This window comes from Choloepus didactylus, chromosome 15 (assembly GCF_015220235.1).
Source record: "Choloepus didactylus isolate mChoDid1 chromosome 15, mChoDid1.pri, whole genome shotgun sequence".
Classification (NCBI taxonomy): domain Eukaryota; kingdom Metazoa; phylum Chordata; class Mammalia; order Pilosa; family Megalonychidae; genus Choloepus; species Choloepus didactylus.
In genome coordinates, this window is record NC_051321.1 from 56,118,775 (window position 1) to 56,135,763 (window position 16,989).

The 16,989-nt window shown below is 41.6% G+C and overlaps 1 protein-coding gene across 1 annotated transcript in view; it reads right to left on the reverse strand.

Moving 5' to 3' along the window:
- The window catches only part of FAM13C (family with sequence similarity 13 member C), a 135,333-nt gene that overhangs the window by 20,713 nt on the left and 97,631 nt on the right, over window positions 1–16,989 (reverse strand). The window contains 2 exon segments of the mRNA XM_037803805.1: window positions 1,693–1,831; window positions 3,009–3,219. Coding sequence (XP_037659733.1) covers window positions 1,693–1,831; window positions 3,009–3,219 — 350 coding nt within the window.

A 16,989-nucleotide genomic window follows, 5' to 3' on the forward strand; every position in this document is an offset into this window, starting at 1 on the left:
ATAAATCAAATTGTAGGGAATAAGCACAGTTTTGGATAGGGACATGATATGGTTCCATCCAACAGAGAGGAAAAGATGTGTGTTGTGCACAGGCATTAGAATAGCACACAGGCCCAGTAGGAGCTCAGATTAAAAAATTAGCAGTGGGTGCTATTAATTCCACAGTCAGGCTGCCAGGAAGGGAAGACTAACCCACAGCACCCAATTAGAGCCCACTGACATGTCAAACCTCTAACCACAGCCTGCCTCCCTGACAGGAAGGGCAAGGGGAAGCCCTGTTTCCTGAGACACGCAAGGTTCTGGTTACACTGGAGACTTCTGTGACCCTGAAGCCTCGCTTCCCTTACTGATCCCGAATCCATCCGTCTGCCTCTGTGAGTGTTTAAGTGTGTGTGTGTCTCTGCACTGGCTCAAAAGCTGTCCAGACAAATGCAGGAAGTGGCAGGCGAAATCCTCTTCCAAAACAGGCAGCTGCCAGGTGGCTGTTATATTAGGGAGAAGTAGTCACAGGGTCTGTGGCTGCAGGTAGACAACTTCAGCAGAGAATTGCATACAATTTCCCTTCATTTTTTTAACAAGGCAGAGATGGCCCCTGCCTGCCCTGTAAGGGAGAGTAAGCATCTGTGACTTCTTGACTCCTGGGAAAGAGGAGAATTTTCAAACACTCTCAATATGAATGTCTTGAAAGTTTATTTTTTTCCATTCTGCAAAGCAAAAACCCACTCCTTAACAGTTCTCTTCTAGTGAACTTGAGGCCATTGTGGGAAGCTCAGAACAGGAAGATCAGAAGAGATGGATTTCACCTACTCACCTCACTCCCCAGAACTTAGCCCACAAGCCACAGGGACCTTCCAGCTGCCTTCTGCATAGCGAGCTTTTAACTATTTCAAGATGTACAAGAGCTTATTCCCCATTCTTTTTTATTCTAATAACAAGCTGTTCTGGGCCCTCTGCCCAAGACCCAATATCTCTGTGCAATTCTACATAAATATGGTTTTTCCCTATGTCATGGCAACTATTAAAGAAAATCAATAAAAACCAGCATTGGCCATTGGGATACTTACCTATGACTCTATTGTTTCCTATATGAAAAAAAAAAAAAATGGTTCAAATTTGCAGTGCTGGAGCACCAGTGCAAAGACTGGTGACTCTCTGACAGCAAGGGATTTAGCAAGGTTTGTTCTTAGAGTGACCTTTACAGTGTCATTTGCGATGTCCCCATTCTTCCACCAATAAGCGCTTTTCTGCCAAAGAAAACGCTCTCTCCCTCTGGTCTGTTCCATAATTAGAGATTCTGCCCTTTAGGTCCTCAATAGTTTCTTTTCAAAATGCAAATGGGAAAGGGTTAAAGGAAAAATAAGACCATAATTCAAAAGTTTTCCAAATTTTGGTCCTAGAATGCTAGTGATAATAAGGAGGGGAGAAAAGGAGGGGATCAATAGTCAAATTAGCTTGGGAATAAGAATTGTAATTCATTACCAGGAAATATCTCGAAAGAGATCAACTGACAGCATCTGAGAACAAGACAGACCCAGGACAGGGAACTTGATTTATGATAGGCCCTAGGTTGGCCAACAGGAACAATGCTGTTAGTTGGCAAAGAGGGGAGCCCAAAAAGAAAAGACAGAGACTCAGGAAAACCCACACACCTCTGATAGAATCTGCTCTTATTTCAAACCCCAGGATCCTTACCCGGTACTTCTTTTCTTGTTCAAATTTTTCTTCAAATTTCCGGATTTTCCTCTTGAGGCTCTGGATGTGCTTGGTGAGTTGAGTAATGGTCTGTGGCTCCTTGCCATCACTGCAGCTGCACCGTGAGGAACTTCGGGGCCTGTGATGTTATGGGAAGGGAAAGAGCATCAAAACCAATGGCCTTCCAGCAAATACAGCTGCTGGCCCACAAAACGAGCTTCCTGGATCATCAGAGAAGTCCAGAGAGCAGTTCATTATTTGACGAGTCTACTATGGTAGCATCTGGTCATCAATGGTGACCCTTGATCAGAACTTCATCGCGAGCAGTGTTATCAGGAGCTTTAACATACAAATGTCAGAATATTAAGCCCAGGAAATGCATTTCCTGAAGCATGGAGGAGGCCAATTTAAGACTAACAAGAGAAAGTGTTGTTGAGGCATCATCCTAAATGGGATACACAATCCTACTTACCAACATTAGCAAGGAAGATTTAGGCGAGTGGTTAACTTTTCTTGACTCAACAGAGCCTTTGAAAATTTCATTAAATGCATGGGCCCTTTCTCCAGAAAACATGTACGCTCACATGACACTTCACATGCAGAAGCACTAATTTCCTCACTCCCTCAAGCGTGTGGATGCAGGATGGGTTAAACTCATGAATGCCTAATATTAAGGAGAAACCAGGGATGCTCTGGACATATTTTTACCCAAGGGCTTCTGAATTTTACCTATGCATCAAAATTATTTGTGGAAATTAAAAAAAAAAAGAAAAAAAAAAAAGAACACAACCCCGCTCCCCTCCCATACCCCAGTCCCAAATGCAAATTCCAAATGGGTGTGTAAAGGGGGAGACATCTGACTCCCCCCCCTCCCTTTTTGGCAGCCACTGTAAGGGACCACTTTTCTAGAATCTAAGAAGAATTTGAAGTGGGTAACTCTCAAGAGTTCCCACAATCCATCCTTTGAGACTACTGTGGATATAGCAAGACGAGTGAGCTCATCAAAAAATAGTAATCCTAATATTCACATGTACATATACTTATTTAGGACTCAAGTCATTTCACCAAATATGTTAAAACATGTGACTCCCTGGGGTAGCTTGTATCCCATGACCATTTCCTCCTAAGACGTTAAGGCCTGAAAGAACATTCTCAACTAGAAATTGCATTGCTTCTGTCATTCACTGTTCAGGTCTTACAATTGCATTTGGTAGGCATGCTTGCACTATTTCAGACACACACTTCACTGCAGTTTTAAATGCAGTATTTGAAAAATCATATAAAACAAAGATAATAACAAAATAAGGCTTTCTTACATCATGAACTGCTGAGTGCTGGGTGGAGAAGGGGCCGATTCAGGGTCTAGGTTGAACCTCTGGCTTTGGCTGAAGATGGCGCATCGCGGCGACAGCAGTGGATTGTCACCATCGGTGATGTGATAAAGCAGCCTGCTGGTCCCAACAGACTGGAGGCTTTCAGGCCCACTGTTGGCTTCATTCTGCCAGTCTTTGTGGACTGGCACAGGGTCTGGGAAACAGGATAAATCATCACGACTTAGAAGTGACAGAGGGTTTGTGACTGTCATGTTCCTAAATAAAGAACATAAACATTCATTATAATGGCTTGCCTCTCTTCCTTCTGGGGATATGAAAGGCTTTCAAAATAATGTCTTATTTGTTCTCACAAAACCTGGATAGAAAATATTACGAAGTCACCAACAAAAATGGAAACACACTATTTCATAATGAATTAAAGAGTCGACATAGCCCAAATTTTGCAAAATTCTTCTCTTTATTTCATACTATTTGCATATGTTGGAGAGTATATTACAAAAAGTTAGAGTGCATAAAAAGGAAATCATTAAATGGAGCTGGAGCAAAAGGTGATAGATTATGAAAAAGCAAAGGAAAAACAGTATTGTCAGTGAAGGATGGGAGAGAAGGGATGGGAGGGAGGAGGAGGCTCCAGACAGAAAAGTATTCCATGGTCATTAAAAATGGAGAACTCTGCTCATCAACACGAAATGATGTTTAGAATATGCTACATGGAAAACACAAATTTAAAAATGTAATTCTATTTTATATAAAAGCATACATTTATGTCTACAAATAAATGCATTGAAAGATCTAAGAAGCTACGTATGAACTGTAAAACATGATAGAATTAGGAATGATTCTATTTTCTTCTTGGAAATTTTATATAGTGTTCTGGACAAAAACAAAACCAACAAAAGCCAACTCTAAACCCTCTCCCCAGCTAGCCAGCTTGATACCTGGAATCTCAGGATTACCATTTCCCTTTGAAGTCTGCCCATTAGCTCCCCACTCCTGGGTCAGCCCCAAAGTCCTGTGGCCAGGGGGTTGGGGCAGGGGTGGGGGCCTCTGGGGAGCCCCTCCAACCTGGGGCTCCGTAAGGTGGTATTCAAGAAGCAGCCAAAACAAACTCCTTCTCCATTTTGCCCAACAGACAAGTCAGGACAACCTAAAGCTTTCTCTTACTGCTACTTCCCCAAAGGGAGATTAGCTGGATGAATAAGCAGAATCTGAAAACAGTGACAATCCACTCTTCCAAGATAAACATTAATCACAATTTGGAAAGGTATGAATCGTAATCAGGTTTAGAATGGCTCGGGTTTTCTAGAGCTTGAAATGCAATTTGCTTTGAGTAACATCAAATGTCTGATTATGTCCTTGTGTGTTTCCCCTGGTTTCTTCCTCGTGGGGTTAGAGACCGTGAGGGTGGACACGCCTCCCACTGAGCCCTTGAAGCTCTCGGACAGCAGTTCTGCCTGCGGCTGGGGCTGCCCAGAAACGGAGGTGGTGAGGGTTGGGCAGGAATAGCAGAGACTGTGGAAAGCTAGTGTGGCAGGCAAGGCGTGCTGGTATGTGACCAAGTCACCACAGAAAACACCCTTGCGAGGAAACTTTCCCCAGAAGTCCCTGCAGCTTGGCAGGAGCCCTAAGGAGTAACAGGGATAACAGTCTAACCAATAACTCACAGCGTACACTAGCCAATCACCTTCAAAATCCACCAGGATGTATGTGGGGTCCTCACTGAGTTATTTTCTTAAACCATTAGGCTCTAAAAAGAAAGACATTTTATTCATATTCCCTCTTATCTTCCGGTGATAACGGTGAGAAGGAAGGGACCCTTTAGCTAGCACCTGGACCAGCATATTTTTGTTGAGATGAGAATGGTCTGGGGACTTCAGCCTAGCAGTGGCCCAGGATCAAAACCAACAGGGATCCCCCCATTTCCCTGGGTGCTGGTTTATAATGCCAGAAAGGAGGCACGTCTGTTCCTAGTCATGCTGTGAAGTAGAACCGGGAAGAGAGTTCTGAAAACCACAGAGTGCTAAGATATAACCTCATAGAATCACAGAGCACTATGAATTGCTCTTTTGAACTACATTGCAGTACTAACTGAAAATCTCCATTCACACGGCATCTGTTTTCCTTGGGCACAAACCTAATTTATCAGAGCTGTCTAACACCCCAACTTCCCCAAACATGTCCCCCTACCCCCAACCTATCAAATGCACCACTGAAGGACATAATCAGCCTGAAAGATCCCAAAGCAATCAGTTGGAAACCAGTAAAGACACAAAGTGGTTATTTGACAGTTCTTTGTCTGAATTCACCATTTCAGTTAAGAAACAGCTTAATTAAATCAGCCTGGTATGCGTCTATCTGTGTGCATTTACACAGACAGAATTATGGCGCTCCATGCTCAGAAGAGGCCAGGGTGGGTTCAGAGCCAGCCGGGCCTGCTGCCATCGTGGGAACAGAGCCCAAGCCCCAGGCCCTGCTCCCTCCCAGGCTGTGCCCCAACAGGAGAAGCTTATGGCAATATTAAATAAACTCAGGGGCTTCTGAGGATTCCCTGGGGGTACCTTACTTTTTCTTTCCAAGTAAGAGGCAGCTTGCTGGGGCCCACTGTGTAATGCAGAATGGTTTAGAGAAAGGGTTCTGGGAGCTTCAGCAAGTTCCTGATCTCTCTGTTTCCTTGTTTAGCCATCTAACTCACAGAGCTGTGAATTAATAAAATAATAAAATTAAAATTGAGTCGCAGCGGTGGTGGCTGCGGCACGGACCATGGTCCCCGGGTCGGAGGGCCCGACCCGCACTGGGGGCCTCGTGGCCGACGTGGTGTTTGTGATTGAGGGCACAGCTAACTTAGGGCCCTACTTCGAGGGGCTCCGCAAGCACTACCTGCTCCCAGCCATCGAGTATTTTAATGGTGGTCCTCCTGCTGAGACGGACTTCGGGGGAGACTTACTCCTCCAGGAAAGTAGGTAGAAAGCCAAGAACTGCGTGGACTGGACACCACACAGCAATCTGACTTTGGGCATACTTCATACAACACTCATGAAAACGTGGAACTGCTGAGATCAGCGAAATCTATAGACTGAGACCAGACACCAGAGAATCTGAGAGCAGCCAGCCCAGCAGAGAGGAGACAGACATAGAAAAAAAAACAACATGAAAAACTCCAAAATAAAAGCGGAGGATTTTTGGAGTTCTGGTGAACATAGAAAGGGGAAGGACAGAGCTCAGGCCCTGAGGCGCATATGCAAATCCCAAAGAAAAGCTGATCTCTCTGCCCTGTGGACCTTTCCTTAATGGCCCTGGTTGCTTTGTCTCTTAGCATTTCAATAACCCATTAGATCTCTGAGGAGGGCCCTTTTTTTTTTTTTTTAATCCTTTTTTCTTTTTCTAAAACAATTACTCTAAGAAGCCCAATACAGAAAGCTTCAAAGACTTGCAATTTGGGCAGGTCAAGTCAAGAGCAGAACTAAGAGAGCTCTGAGACAAAAGGCAATAATCCAGTGGCTGAGAAAATTCACTAAACACCACAACTTCCCAAGAAAAGGGGGGTGTCCGCTCACAGCCATCATCCTGGTGGACAGGAAACACTCCTGCCCATCGCCAGCCCCATAGCCCAGAGCTGCCCCAGACAACGCAGTGTGACGTAAGTGCTTCAAATAACAGGCACACACCACAAAACTGGGCGTGGACATTAGCCTTCCCTGCAACCTCAGCTGATTGTCCCAGAGTTGGGAAGGTGGAGCAGTGTGAATTAACAAAGCCCCATTCAGCCATCATTTCAGCAGACTGGGAGCCTCCCTACACAGCCCAGCAGCCCAGAACTGCCCTGGGGGGACGGCACTCACCTGTGACATAGCACAGTCATCCCTCAACAGAGGACCCGGGGTGCACAGCCTGAAAGAGGGGCCCACTTGCAAGTCTCAGGAGCCATACGCCAATACCAAGGACTTGTGGGTCAGTGGCAGAGACAAACTGTGGCAGGACTGAAGGATTAGACTATTGCAGCAGCTTTAAAACTCTAGGATCACCAGGGAGATTTGATTGTTAGGGCCACCACCCCTCCCTGACTGCCCAGAAACACGCCCCATATACAGGGCAGGCAACACCAACTACACACGCAAGCTTGGTACACCAATTGGACCCCACAAAACTCACTCCCCCACTCACCAAAAAGGCTAAGCAGGGGAGAACTGGCTTGTGGAGAACAGGTGGCTCGTGGACGCCACCTGCTGGTTAGTTAGAGAAAGTGTACTCCACGAAGCTGTAGATCTAATAAATTAGAGATAAGGACTTCAATTGGTCTACAAATCCTAAAAGAACCCTATCAAGTTCAGCAAATGCCAAGAGGCCAAAAACAACAGAAAATTATAAAGCATATGAAAAAACCAGACGATATGGATAACCCAAGCCCAAGCACCCAAATCAAAAGATCAGAGGAGACACAGCACCTAGAGCAGCTACTCAAAGAACTAAAGATGAACAATGAGACCATAGTATGGGAGACAAAGGAAATCAAGAAGACCCTAGAAGAGCATAAAGAAGACATTGCAAGACTAAATAAAAAAATGGATGATCTTATGGAAATTAAAGAAACTGTTGACCAAATTAAAAAGATTCTGGACACTCATAGTACAAGACTAGAGGAAGTTGAACAACGAATCAGTGACCTGGAAGATGACAGAATGGAAAATGAAAGCATAAAAGAAAGAATGGGGAAAAAAATTGAAAAAATCGAAATGGACCTCAGGGATATGATAGATAATATGAAACGTCCGAATATAAGACTCATTGGTGTCCCAGAAGGGGAAGAAAAGGGTAAAGGTCTAGGAAGAGTATTCAAAGAAATTGTTGGGGAAAACTTCCCAAATCTTCTAAACAACATAAATACACAAATCATAAATGCTCAGCGAACTCCAAATAGAATAAATCCAAATAAACCCACTCCGAGACATATACTGATCACACTGTCAAACACAGAAGAGAAGGAGCAAGTTCTGAAAGCAGCAAGAGAAAAGCAATTCACCACATACAAAGGAAACAGCATAAGACTAAGTAGTGACTACTCAGCAGCCACCATGGAGGCAAGAAGGCAGTGCCACGATATATTTAAAATTCTGAGTGAGAAAAATTTCCAGCCAAGAATACTTTATCCAGCAAAGCTCTCCTTCAAATTTGAGGGAGAGCTTAAATTTTTCACAGACAAACAAATGCTGAGAGAATTTGCTAACAAGAGACCTGCCCTACTGGAGATACTCAAGGGAGCCCTACAGACAGAGAAACAAAGAAAGGACAGAGAGACTTGGAGAAAGGTTCAGTACTAAAGAGATTCGGTATGGGTACAATAAAGGATATTAATAGACAGAGGGGAAAAATATGACAAACATAAACCAAAGGATAAGAAAAAAAATTAAAATTATAAAATAAAATAATAAAATAAAATAAAAAATAAAATAAAATAAAAATATAAAATATAAAATAAAATAAGAAATAAAATAAAATAAAAAATAAAACAAAATAAAATGCAATGACAAACATAAAAAACATTCCTGAGAAGGGAAGTGAGAAAGCATCCCAAGCATAAGAATACTAAAGAAGAAAGGTTGTGAGTTTGAATCCCAGGTCTACTGTTTGTTAAGCGGGACTTTAGAAATGATAGACCTTTCTAAACCTTGGTTTCTTCATGGGAGAATAATGGTCCCTGCTTCACAAGACTCAGTGAGGGTGAAGCAAAACAAAATGGACCCCCTAAAAAAATTGTTGCCATAGTCACATAAACCTATTTAACTACACGTAAGTATACATATACACATACATGTGCATATACACATATTTTTCTTAATTCAACCACATTTAAAAAAATCAGCTTCATCCTAAGCTATGATGGCCAAGAAATCATAAACCTGAAGTGCTAATTATATTTTTGTACTAATATACATTAAAATAAATCCCTATTAAAACTAGCAATGTTCACTTCTGCACCAAGTGTATATCACATGTGGTGAAGCACTATAATAAGCCATAGAAACTGCTTAACATAGTCAGCATGAGAATCATCATTTTAATCATTGTTATTATATAATTAAAGAACTTGAACATTGTCTTCCTTTACTGAAGACCAACTTCATTAGGAGTCCCTGTTGGGGTTAATATGGGAAATGAGAACCAATATACTCCTCAACATGTTGTCCCTCCTGCCATTCCTTATGTATAAATAAGAATAATCATATCTAATATTTATAGACATATTATAAAGAGACATATAAGAGCAGAGTGACTCTCTATGTCCTCAAACTTCTACTGAGTTTTCGCACATGTTTAATTTTCATCATGACCATTTGAGGCTGGTAGCAATATGCTTGCCATTTTCTATTCAGCAGGGAAGGTGGTATAACCACGTTAATCCCTTCGAGGAGGGTTTGACCAGTGTCCATGGCAGAAGATTCCACATCTCTGACCTGGGGAGCCTAAGAGTGTTTCTGGCAGCCCGCTCACTGAGCAGAAAGGAACACAGAAAATGTAAATAATTATCATCAGTGTGGAAGGCCAAGAGACCACTTCAGATCTGGCTACAACCCCAGGCAGAATACAGCTGTTAAATGAGTCAGTCGGATTTTAAAATACGTCTTTCAAAATACGTCTTTGAATGTGAAATTTTAAAGCAATGCAAAATATAAATAAATCTCTGTCTGCAAATACTTGGGATGGACTGGGAGATTTAACTGAGTCATCAATTAGCTATAGTCATGAGGGTTTGCTAATTTGTACTCTTGGTTTTGCCCATCATGGTGGACTCCTAGGTAGCAAGCATTCCGATACATTCCAAAATGCCAAACGTTGGCCTTTGTTGGTAGTAAAAGCTAAATGAGCCAAAAGCATGTTCATGATTCCAGTGAAGCTTAAGCATCAGGGTCTTGGCCATCCTCTCTCTGGCCAGACAACAGAAACACAAGAAGAGGGCTGCTAAAACAAAAGCGAAAGACAAAACAACAGATGGATGTGTGATGGGTCCGGTTTTAGGTATGCTGAATTTGAAGTGCCTAAAGGCACTCGGGAGTGAGCTTCCAAGTCAGAGGAGAGAAACTCCTGTAAACCTGGAGCCAGGGTTCCAGTAACTAGGGCGGGGAAAGAGACGAGCTTGTTTGATTGGAGACCACTGAGAAAGGAGAAGAGGTGCCACCAACGTTAGGACACGCAGGATGGGTATGAGGGCCAATGACTGAGTGTGGGAGAGGCCAGCGCCCCAAACACCCTTTTGTGGATGGTCACCACAAATGACAGGGCACTAGAAGAGAAAAAGACAGTCACTGGGAAGACAGGCTAGATTTCATGGCAAAACAACATCCTGCAGATCCCAAGAAGCAGGTTGCCATCATGGACAAGATCACAGGCTATAGGGACAGAAAAACCTAGTCAAGTCCCGGTTTTGCCACTTATTGCCTGTATGATCAGGGACACATTACTTAGTCTCTTTTGATCTCGGTTTTCCCGTTTATATAACGGAAATTCATTTATTCACTCATTCATTCATTCAACAAGTGTTTATTGACTATCTACTGCATGCCATGCCCTATTTTATGGGGTATAATGATAGTCTCTACCTCATAAGGGAATGTCAAGTGCTTAGGACAGTGCCTGGGGTACAAGAACATAATAATCTACGAATAAACGTTACTGTTGTTTTGTATTTATGGTAGAACCTTTCACCTAGTCAGGGAACTGAGGAAGAGAACAGGCTGGCAGAGGGAAAGAAGGTCCAGTTCCCAATGCACTGAGTTAAGAGGCACTTTTGGGCTTTCAGGTGGAGGTGCCCAGCAGACTCAGATATGTGCAGGTACAGAACTCAGGAGAGAAAAGTCGAACTGTGTTCAATCTCAGCACACTTTCCCCCCAGGCCTCTTATAGATTGGGGGAAGGGGGGACAGGACAGTGAGCCTCATTTTCATTTTGAAAGCATCTATGTACTGATTTCAATAAAAAGGCATGGCTAATAGATTAGGGCCCTGGGTTTGCTGAGCAATGATGAATTCCAAAATCCTCCTCAAAACCAGAAAGCTACATGGATCAAGAGGCCTCAGCCCAACTCTACGTTTTTTCCCCTGCTTCTGTGTTTTCTGTTACAATCTTTTAGGTTTTTGGATAGTTCATAAGATGAATTTATTTCTACCACTCCTGTTTCCTAGGGAATTACAGGATGATAATTCTGGAATATTTTTTATTCAGAAATAAAATTACGTACTTTTTGCCCAGTAAATACTTAAATCCCAGAAATACCTAAAGCTTCAGGCTATATTGTCTCTGTTATTTTAGAAGTCCAAAAATAACTCATATATACTTTAATAAAAGACTTTTTCAAGAATTAAAGTATGTTATTGTTATTTTCACTGTCTCAATGGGAAGAATAACAATTAAAGACTTTTATTTTTAAAAAGTAATATTAATAAGAAGAAAATCCCATTGTTATTTGGCCAACATGTGGTTTAAGGTATTTTGAGAAGTGTAAACAATTTAAACTCACCCAAATTTTAAGTATCATAATGAAATTCAATCAATATCTTAAATAGGTTTTAATTCCATACCATGGCCAGATTAGCAAAGGAAAATAACAAAGGAAAAAAAGAGGAAACAGAATACTAGACTGAAGGGAGGAAAGCAGAGTAGCAAGCTAGGTGGTGAGAAAGAAGCATCCAGAAAGCCACAGGAGAAGAAAAACAAAGAGACAGACCAGCGTGGTGGGTTTGGGTGAGAAGGAGGGAGAGTCATAGTAAGAAATGTTCAGTTGGCTGCAAAGAAAGATGCAGTGAGGGTAAACTTCTTCCGGCCCATGGAAGACAGATCTCAGGAGTTAGCAACTTCTATCCTAAATCAGAACTGTGCTGTTTGCTACAGGAGCTGGAACCCCATTGAAAACAGAGAAGGTGTAAGACCCCCAGAGTGCTGTCCTGTCAGGAAAAGGAAGAAATTCATTCTTTGTATTGTTTTGTAGTAGAACACCTAAAGCAGGTATAATTCAGTTTTGCGGAGGCAGTTTCCCTACGGCACCAATTCAAATGCCCTATTCATGGAGGAAAGAAAAAAAATCTTCCAAATAAACCTATCAGATGCCTGAATCTTTCACTTTTCCTCTGATTAGTCAGGACTTATTTTTTTTGCCTATCTGCATATGGTCAAGTAACAGCTGAGAAATAACCACGGGAAATGCGCAGTGAACATGCTTCATCTCTGAGAACATCCGGCCTCTCCTCCCTGTGTCACAGACGTGGAGTTGGCTGCTGGGACTGCAATCAGGCTGAGCAGCCGCAGCCCAAGATGCAGAGCATTGGCTGAGCTAAGCCAGGGGGGCCAGGGAAAGAGCAGGCCTCAGGCAGGATAGCATCAAAGATTCAAAAGCATCCTCTGGGTCACTTTTCAGCTTAATCAACTTCCTAGGTCTTTTAATCGATTCTGGCACAATTGATCGCCTCAGTGGTATAGCGGATAAAAATCTGCTACTAAGATGACTTGAGCCACACATTCAAAAGGAAGTTTTCATTATGAGCAGATGTGCTTTGAGAAGCAAAAGGAGAACTGAATATACAAAGCTAACAGGAAGATTGCTGAAGGATGTTCCAGCCAACAAAATAGGCAGTACTTTCACCAGGCTCATCCTAAAGTCTGTCAGGAAACACAGTCAAGAATTAGTAACCTCAAGTGTCGCATTGGTTTGGCTGAATTAGCGCCACACAGATGAAGCCACAGAAACATGATTCTCAGGGAACAGGAAGAGACAGAAGACATCGTCCACCCAGCTCTGGGTGGCGCCCAGGACAGCATCGGACACCAAGCTTATAGGCATGTCACCTGGTTGCTTCGAGACTGCACTCTTTACAGGCATGAAGAGATGACGCCAACATAACCAGAAGAAAGGCTTGTTAAAAATGACTGTAACTTTGCTGATGAAGCCTGAACTTTGGGGGTCAGAGACCTGATCTTGGTCCGTGATTCCACTTAATCGCAGCTATGGAATCCTTGATCAGACCTCAGACTCCTCATTTGCAAAGAGTTGTGGGGTGGACAAATGAGATGACGCATGTTACAACAGTACTTGGCCTGACCTAAGAACTGAATTAATTTTTTTTTTAATAATCACCCGATAATTTGGGCTGTGGTATTGATTTTTCCTTCACACATAAGGCAGTCGTGGAAACAGCTTCAAGAGGACTGAATTGCCCTTTCATCAACAAATTTTGAAATCATTAAAAAAATGCTTCCTTTGGAAAACAAGGAGTTAACATGAGGTTCTACCTTCACAGACTACGAAGACAGTTATTTTATAAAAGTATCAGGAAAAAATTTGAATAGTAAAGATCATTTCCAGTTGAGTTATGTCGTAGTTTAGTACAGGATAGATTTTATTATAATAAATGTAGCTTCAATTTTAACAGATAGTAATTATTCAACCATCAGCTTTATAGATTATTGCTGCTATAAATAACTTTTGCTCAAGGGAATTAATGTAATGTCAATCACATGCAAGACTCTAGAGAGGACTTAAGCAACGAACAATACTAAATGTCACTTCCACACCTAGAAAGTAGTTAGACATTATGATATAGATATGTAAAGATAAATGCGGGGGAAGGACAACATAGTTCTGAATATGGCAATAATGTCCAGGTTATATAATAAGGATATATATATTAATTTAGCTTCACATGTATCAGGCCATAAATCACTGCCACAGCAATACTAAGAAGTAGGTACTACTGGTTTTCCCATTTTTTCAGAAAAGGAAACTCAGACATGCAGAGGTCAAATAACATGTCCAAGGTCACCACATGGAGTTCTGCAAGGAGCTATGTTTCTGAACAAAACAGAACTAATTAGAAGAACTTATGTGGGCTTTCAAGAAATCTATAGCATGGTGTTCATACCAGCTGTTGTTTAAACCAATATGATCATGGGTTTAATGTTTTGTAATGGATACAAAATTCATTTAACAACGTGCAGCAAAGGGCAGGGTTTAATTAATATTTTTGTAACAGACATCTCAGTACTAATCTTTGCAAATGGATCCTGGATTAATCTTATTTTACATTTTCAGAAATGACGCAGAGGAGGAAGTACAGAGTGACGTCTGTCTGCATATGACGTTGATATTTTTCAGAGGAAGGCTAAGCAAACACTCAATAGTGGCAGATGACCTTCACTGCAGGTCAGCAGATAATGTGGTTGAAGAAAATTAATCCAACTACTCTTAAATCACAAGCACTAAACTATTAGTTTCATAGTAAGTGGGATTTGTGGAGCTCCTGTAAAATATACTCCTATGACATAAAAGCCAAGAAAATTCCATGCATCATGAAGACAAGTTTGAAAAACAATCCTAAAACTACAATTATTTTGTAATTATTTGACAGAACACCCTTGTGCCCATGTTGGTTTCTTTTTTTTTAGAGATTCAGTTTTTATTGAGATCACTGTAGATTCATTTGCTGATAAAAGAAATAATAGTGAGAGATCCCTTGTATGCTTTGCCCCATTTCCCCCAATGGTAATATTCTGCAAATCTGTATTACCTCTGGCCATATTTAAGGAAAAAGAAAAACCTATCTGACTCCTTTCGGACTGCAGGTCAGGAAAGGGCCACGGACCTAGAGATGGTTTAGATCAGAGGAGCTAAATTGACTGTAGGAAAAGACAGGCTGTAGTAGGTTAATCAATTACAAATCTGAGTCTATTCAGCTCTGACAAAAAGTCAGGGGTGGATAAGCAAAATGAGTTTTTCAAAACCCACTAGTTATGTATAATGCATATAGGCGGGCTATGGACTTAATTCTGAATTAAGGAATATTACAACTACGGGGTGAAGAGTTTTGACTATGGAGTCAGACCAGGGGGTCCCTAGCTTATCCCCCACCCCCACCTCCTACCACTCAGGAGCTATGGGAACTTCCGCAAGTTTTGTCTACTCTCCAAGTTTATTTCCTCATCTTCAATTTCGGGATAACTATGGTACTACCTCAGGGTTCTCATGAGGATAAAGTAAGAAAATCCTTGTAACAATACCTGACATGAGGGCAGAGGGCAGTGTCAGCTAATTTGCTGTTAATCACTTGAAGGCCTTTAAAGCAGGGTTTATGAACCTCGGCACTACTGACGTTTTGGACCAGATAATTCTTGGTTGTGGGGAGATGTCCTGTGCACTACAGGATGTTTAGCAACAGCCCTGGCCTTGACTTTCTAGATGCCAGTATCAACTCCCCCTCCCTCCAAGTCGTGATAACCAAAAACGTCAAGAGGTATGGCTGAATGTCTCCTGGGGCCAAAGTCGACCTCATTTGGAAACTACTGTTTTAAAGGAACCAGTTTAGGGTAAACAAATGGAGTACTACTTTCCACAGTAGTAGCCACTTTTTAAAGCAACAGGTAGTACAGACTGAAAAATACAAAAGGATTCAGGTAGGGTTTAGAAATCACACCCAGATACCCCCATGATGAAGAAAGTTTCTAAAAGATGTTTGGAAATCCCATACATTTCTGACTTATGGAGACCCCCTCCCCCGACTTCCAAAGACACCTGCCAGAGAGAACACCCAGTTATATGAAAGACCAGTCCCACTGATTATGATACCTGAGAGGTTCACCTGTTCTAGAAATCCAGTTAGAAACTACACCTGCAGCAAGAACACATTTCAAGGCAGCCCTGGAGGAGGACTGTATTCCAAACAGTATTCCTTATCCTGCTGGGAAGTCAGAATCACCAGTGGAGCTTTTCAAACCTGGAGATTCTCAGGCATCATCTCTACATTTTAATTTTGCATTTTGGGGTGGGGCTCAGACATCTGTAGGTTTATTGAGCACTACCAAATAATTGGAAATTCTGGCAAAGAGGACAAAGTCTTCAAATACAAGAGAGGTCAGGTTCTCTTTGACTCTGTCTCATCTCAGCTTCAGCATTAGAAAGAAACTCATAACCACCTAGAATTCTTTAGAACAATAATTAAAGACTGTAAATAGATATACCACATCAGTGTTCTGTATTATCATCATTAATATCAAGGGTCTTATCCAAATGGGAAGTTCAATTTGAAAATCAAGATTGAGAATAAAAGAATTAATTAGGTACTTCTGTGAAACTGTTATTTCTAATAACAAGTCTCCACTTATCTCTGGTGACAGCTTTTGCCAAAAACTCCATACTGTCCATCACTCTTGTTCAGATGGAACAGAGGTTACTACACTTAGTCAAGTGGAACACCAAACAGTCCTTCTGCACACTTTGAAAATGACAAGCAGTTGAAAAGATAATACTTTTTCCATTTCCTATTCAACCACCACAGAACAGAATGCTTACTAATGTCATCCAGAAACACTTGCTTCAGTTGTAAAAGGACGCTAACCCAGTTAGAGGGATTTTGAGCCTAACACACACACTGAAAACCTCTTCACAGAATCCCTTGGAAGGGTTTTGGGACACCTCAGATTGATTTTGGAAAACCCAACATCCAGCCCACAAACCTCCTCTGAAAGACGCCTTCTGCCCATTTCTGCAAGTTGAAACTTAACATGGAATGTATTGTTGGTTCCTTTGTGCGGGCAACTCCTACATAAACCCAGCATGTATTTCATTTTACAGGATTGTTCCAAAATTCTGTCCATCCAGAATGAGAAAATGCAAAACTATTCCTGATATTCAGAGAAACAGGAGACATACACACAAGTCATGATTTAAAAAAAAAATGAAATATATCCTTATCCAACATGCAACAACTATTTTATTAAACAATCATTCTTTGTCAGTCACTGGTATACCTAATCCAAAACAGCAGACAAGTCAAAAGTTTCTTTGTATTTGGCTCAAGAGTGCTTTATGTATTTTATATATTGTTTGATTGCAGAGAGTGGGATATGGGATTGGGGAAAGAAGAAAGACATCTAATCTTACTTTATTCCCCAATTGGTTTGACATTGGATCCTACCCAATTTCACT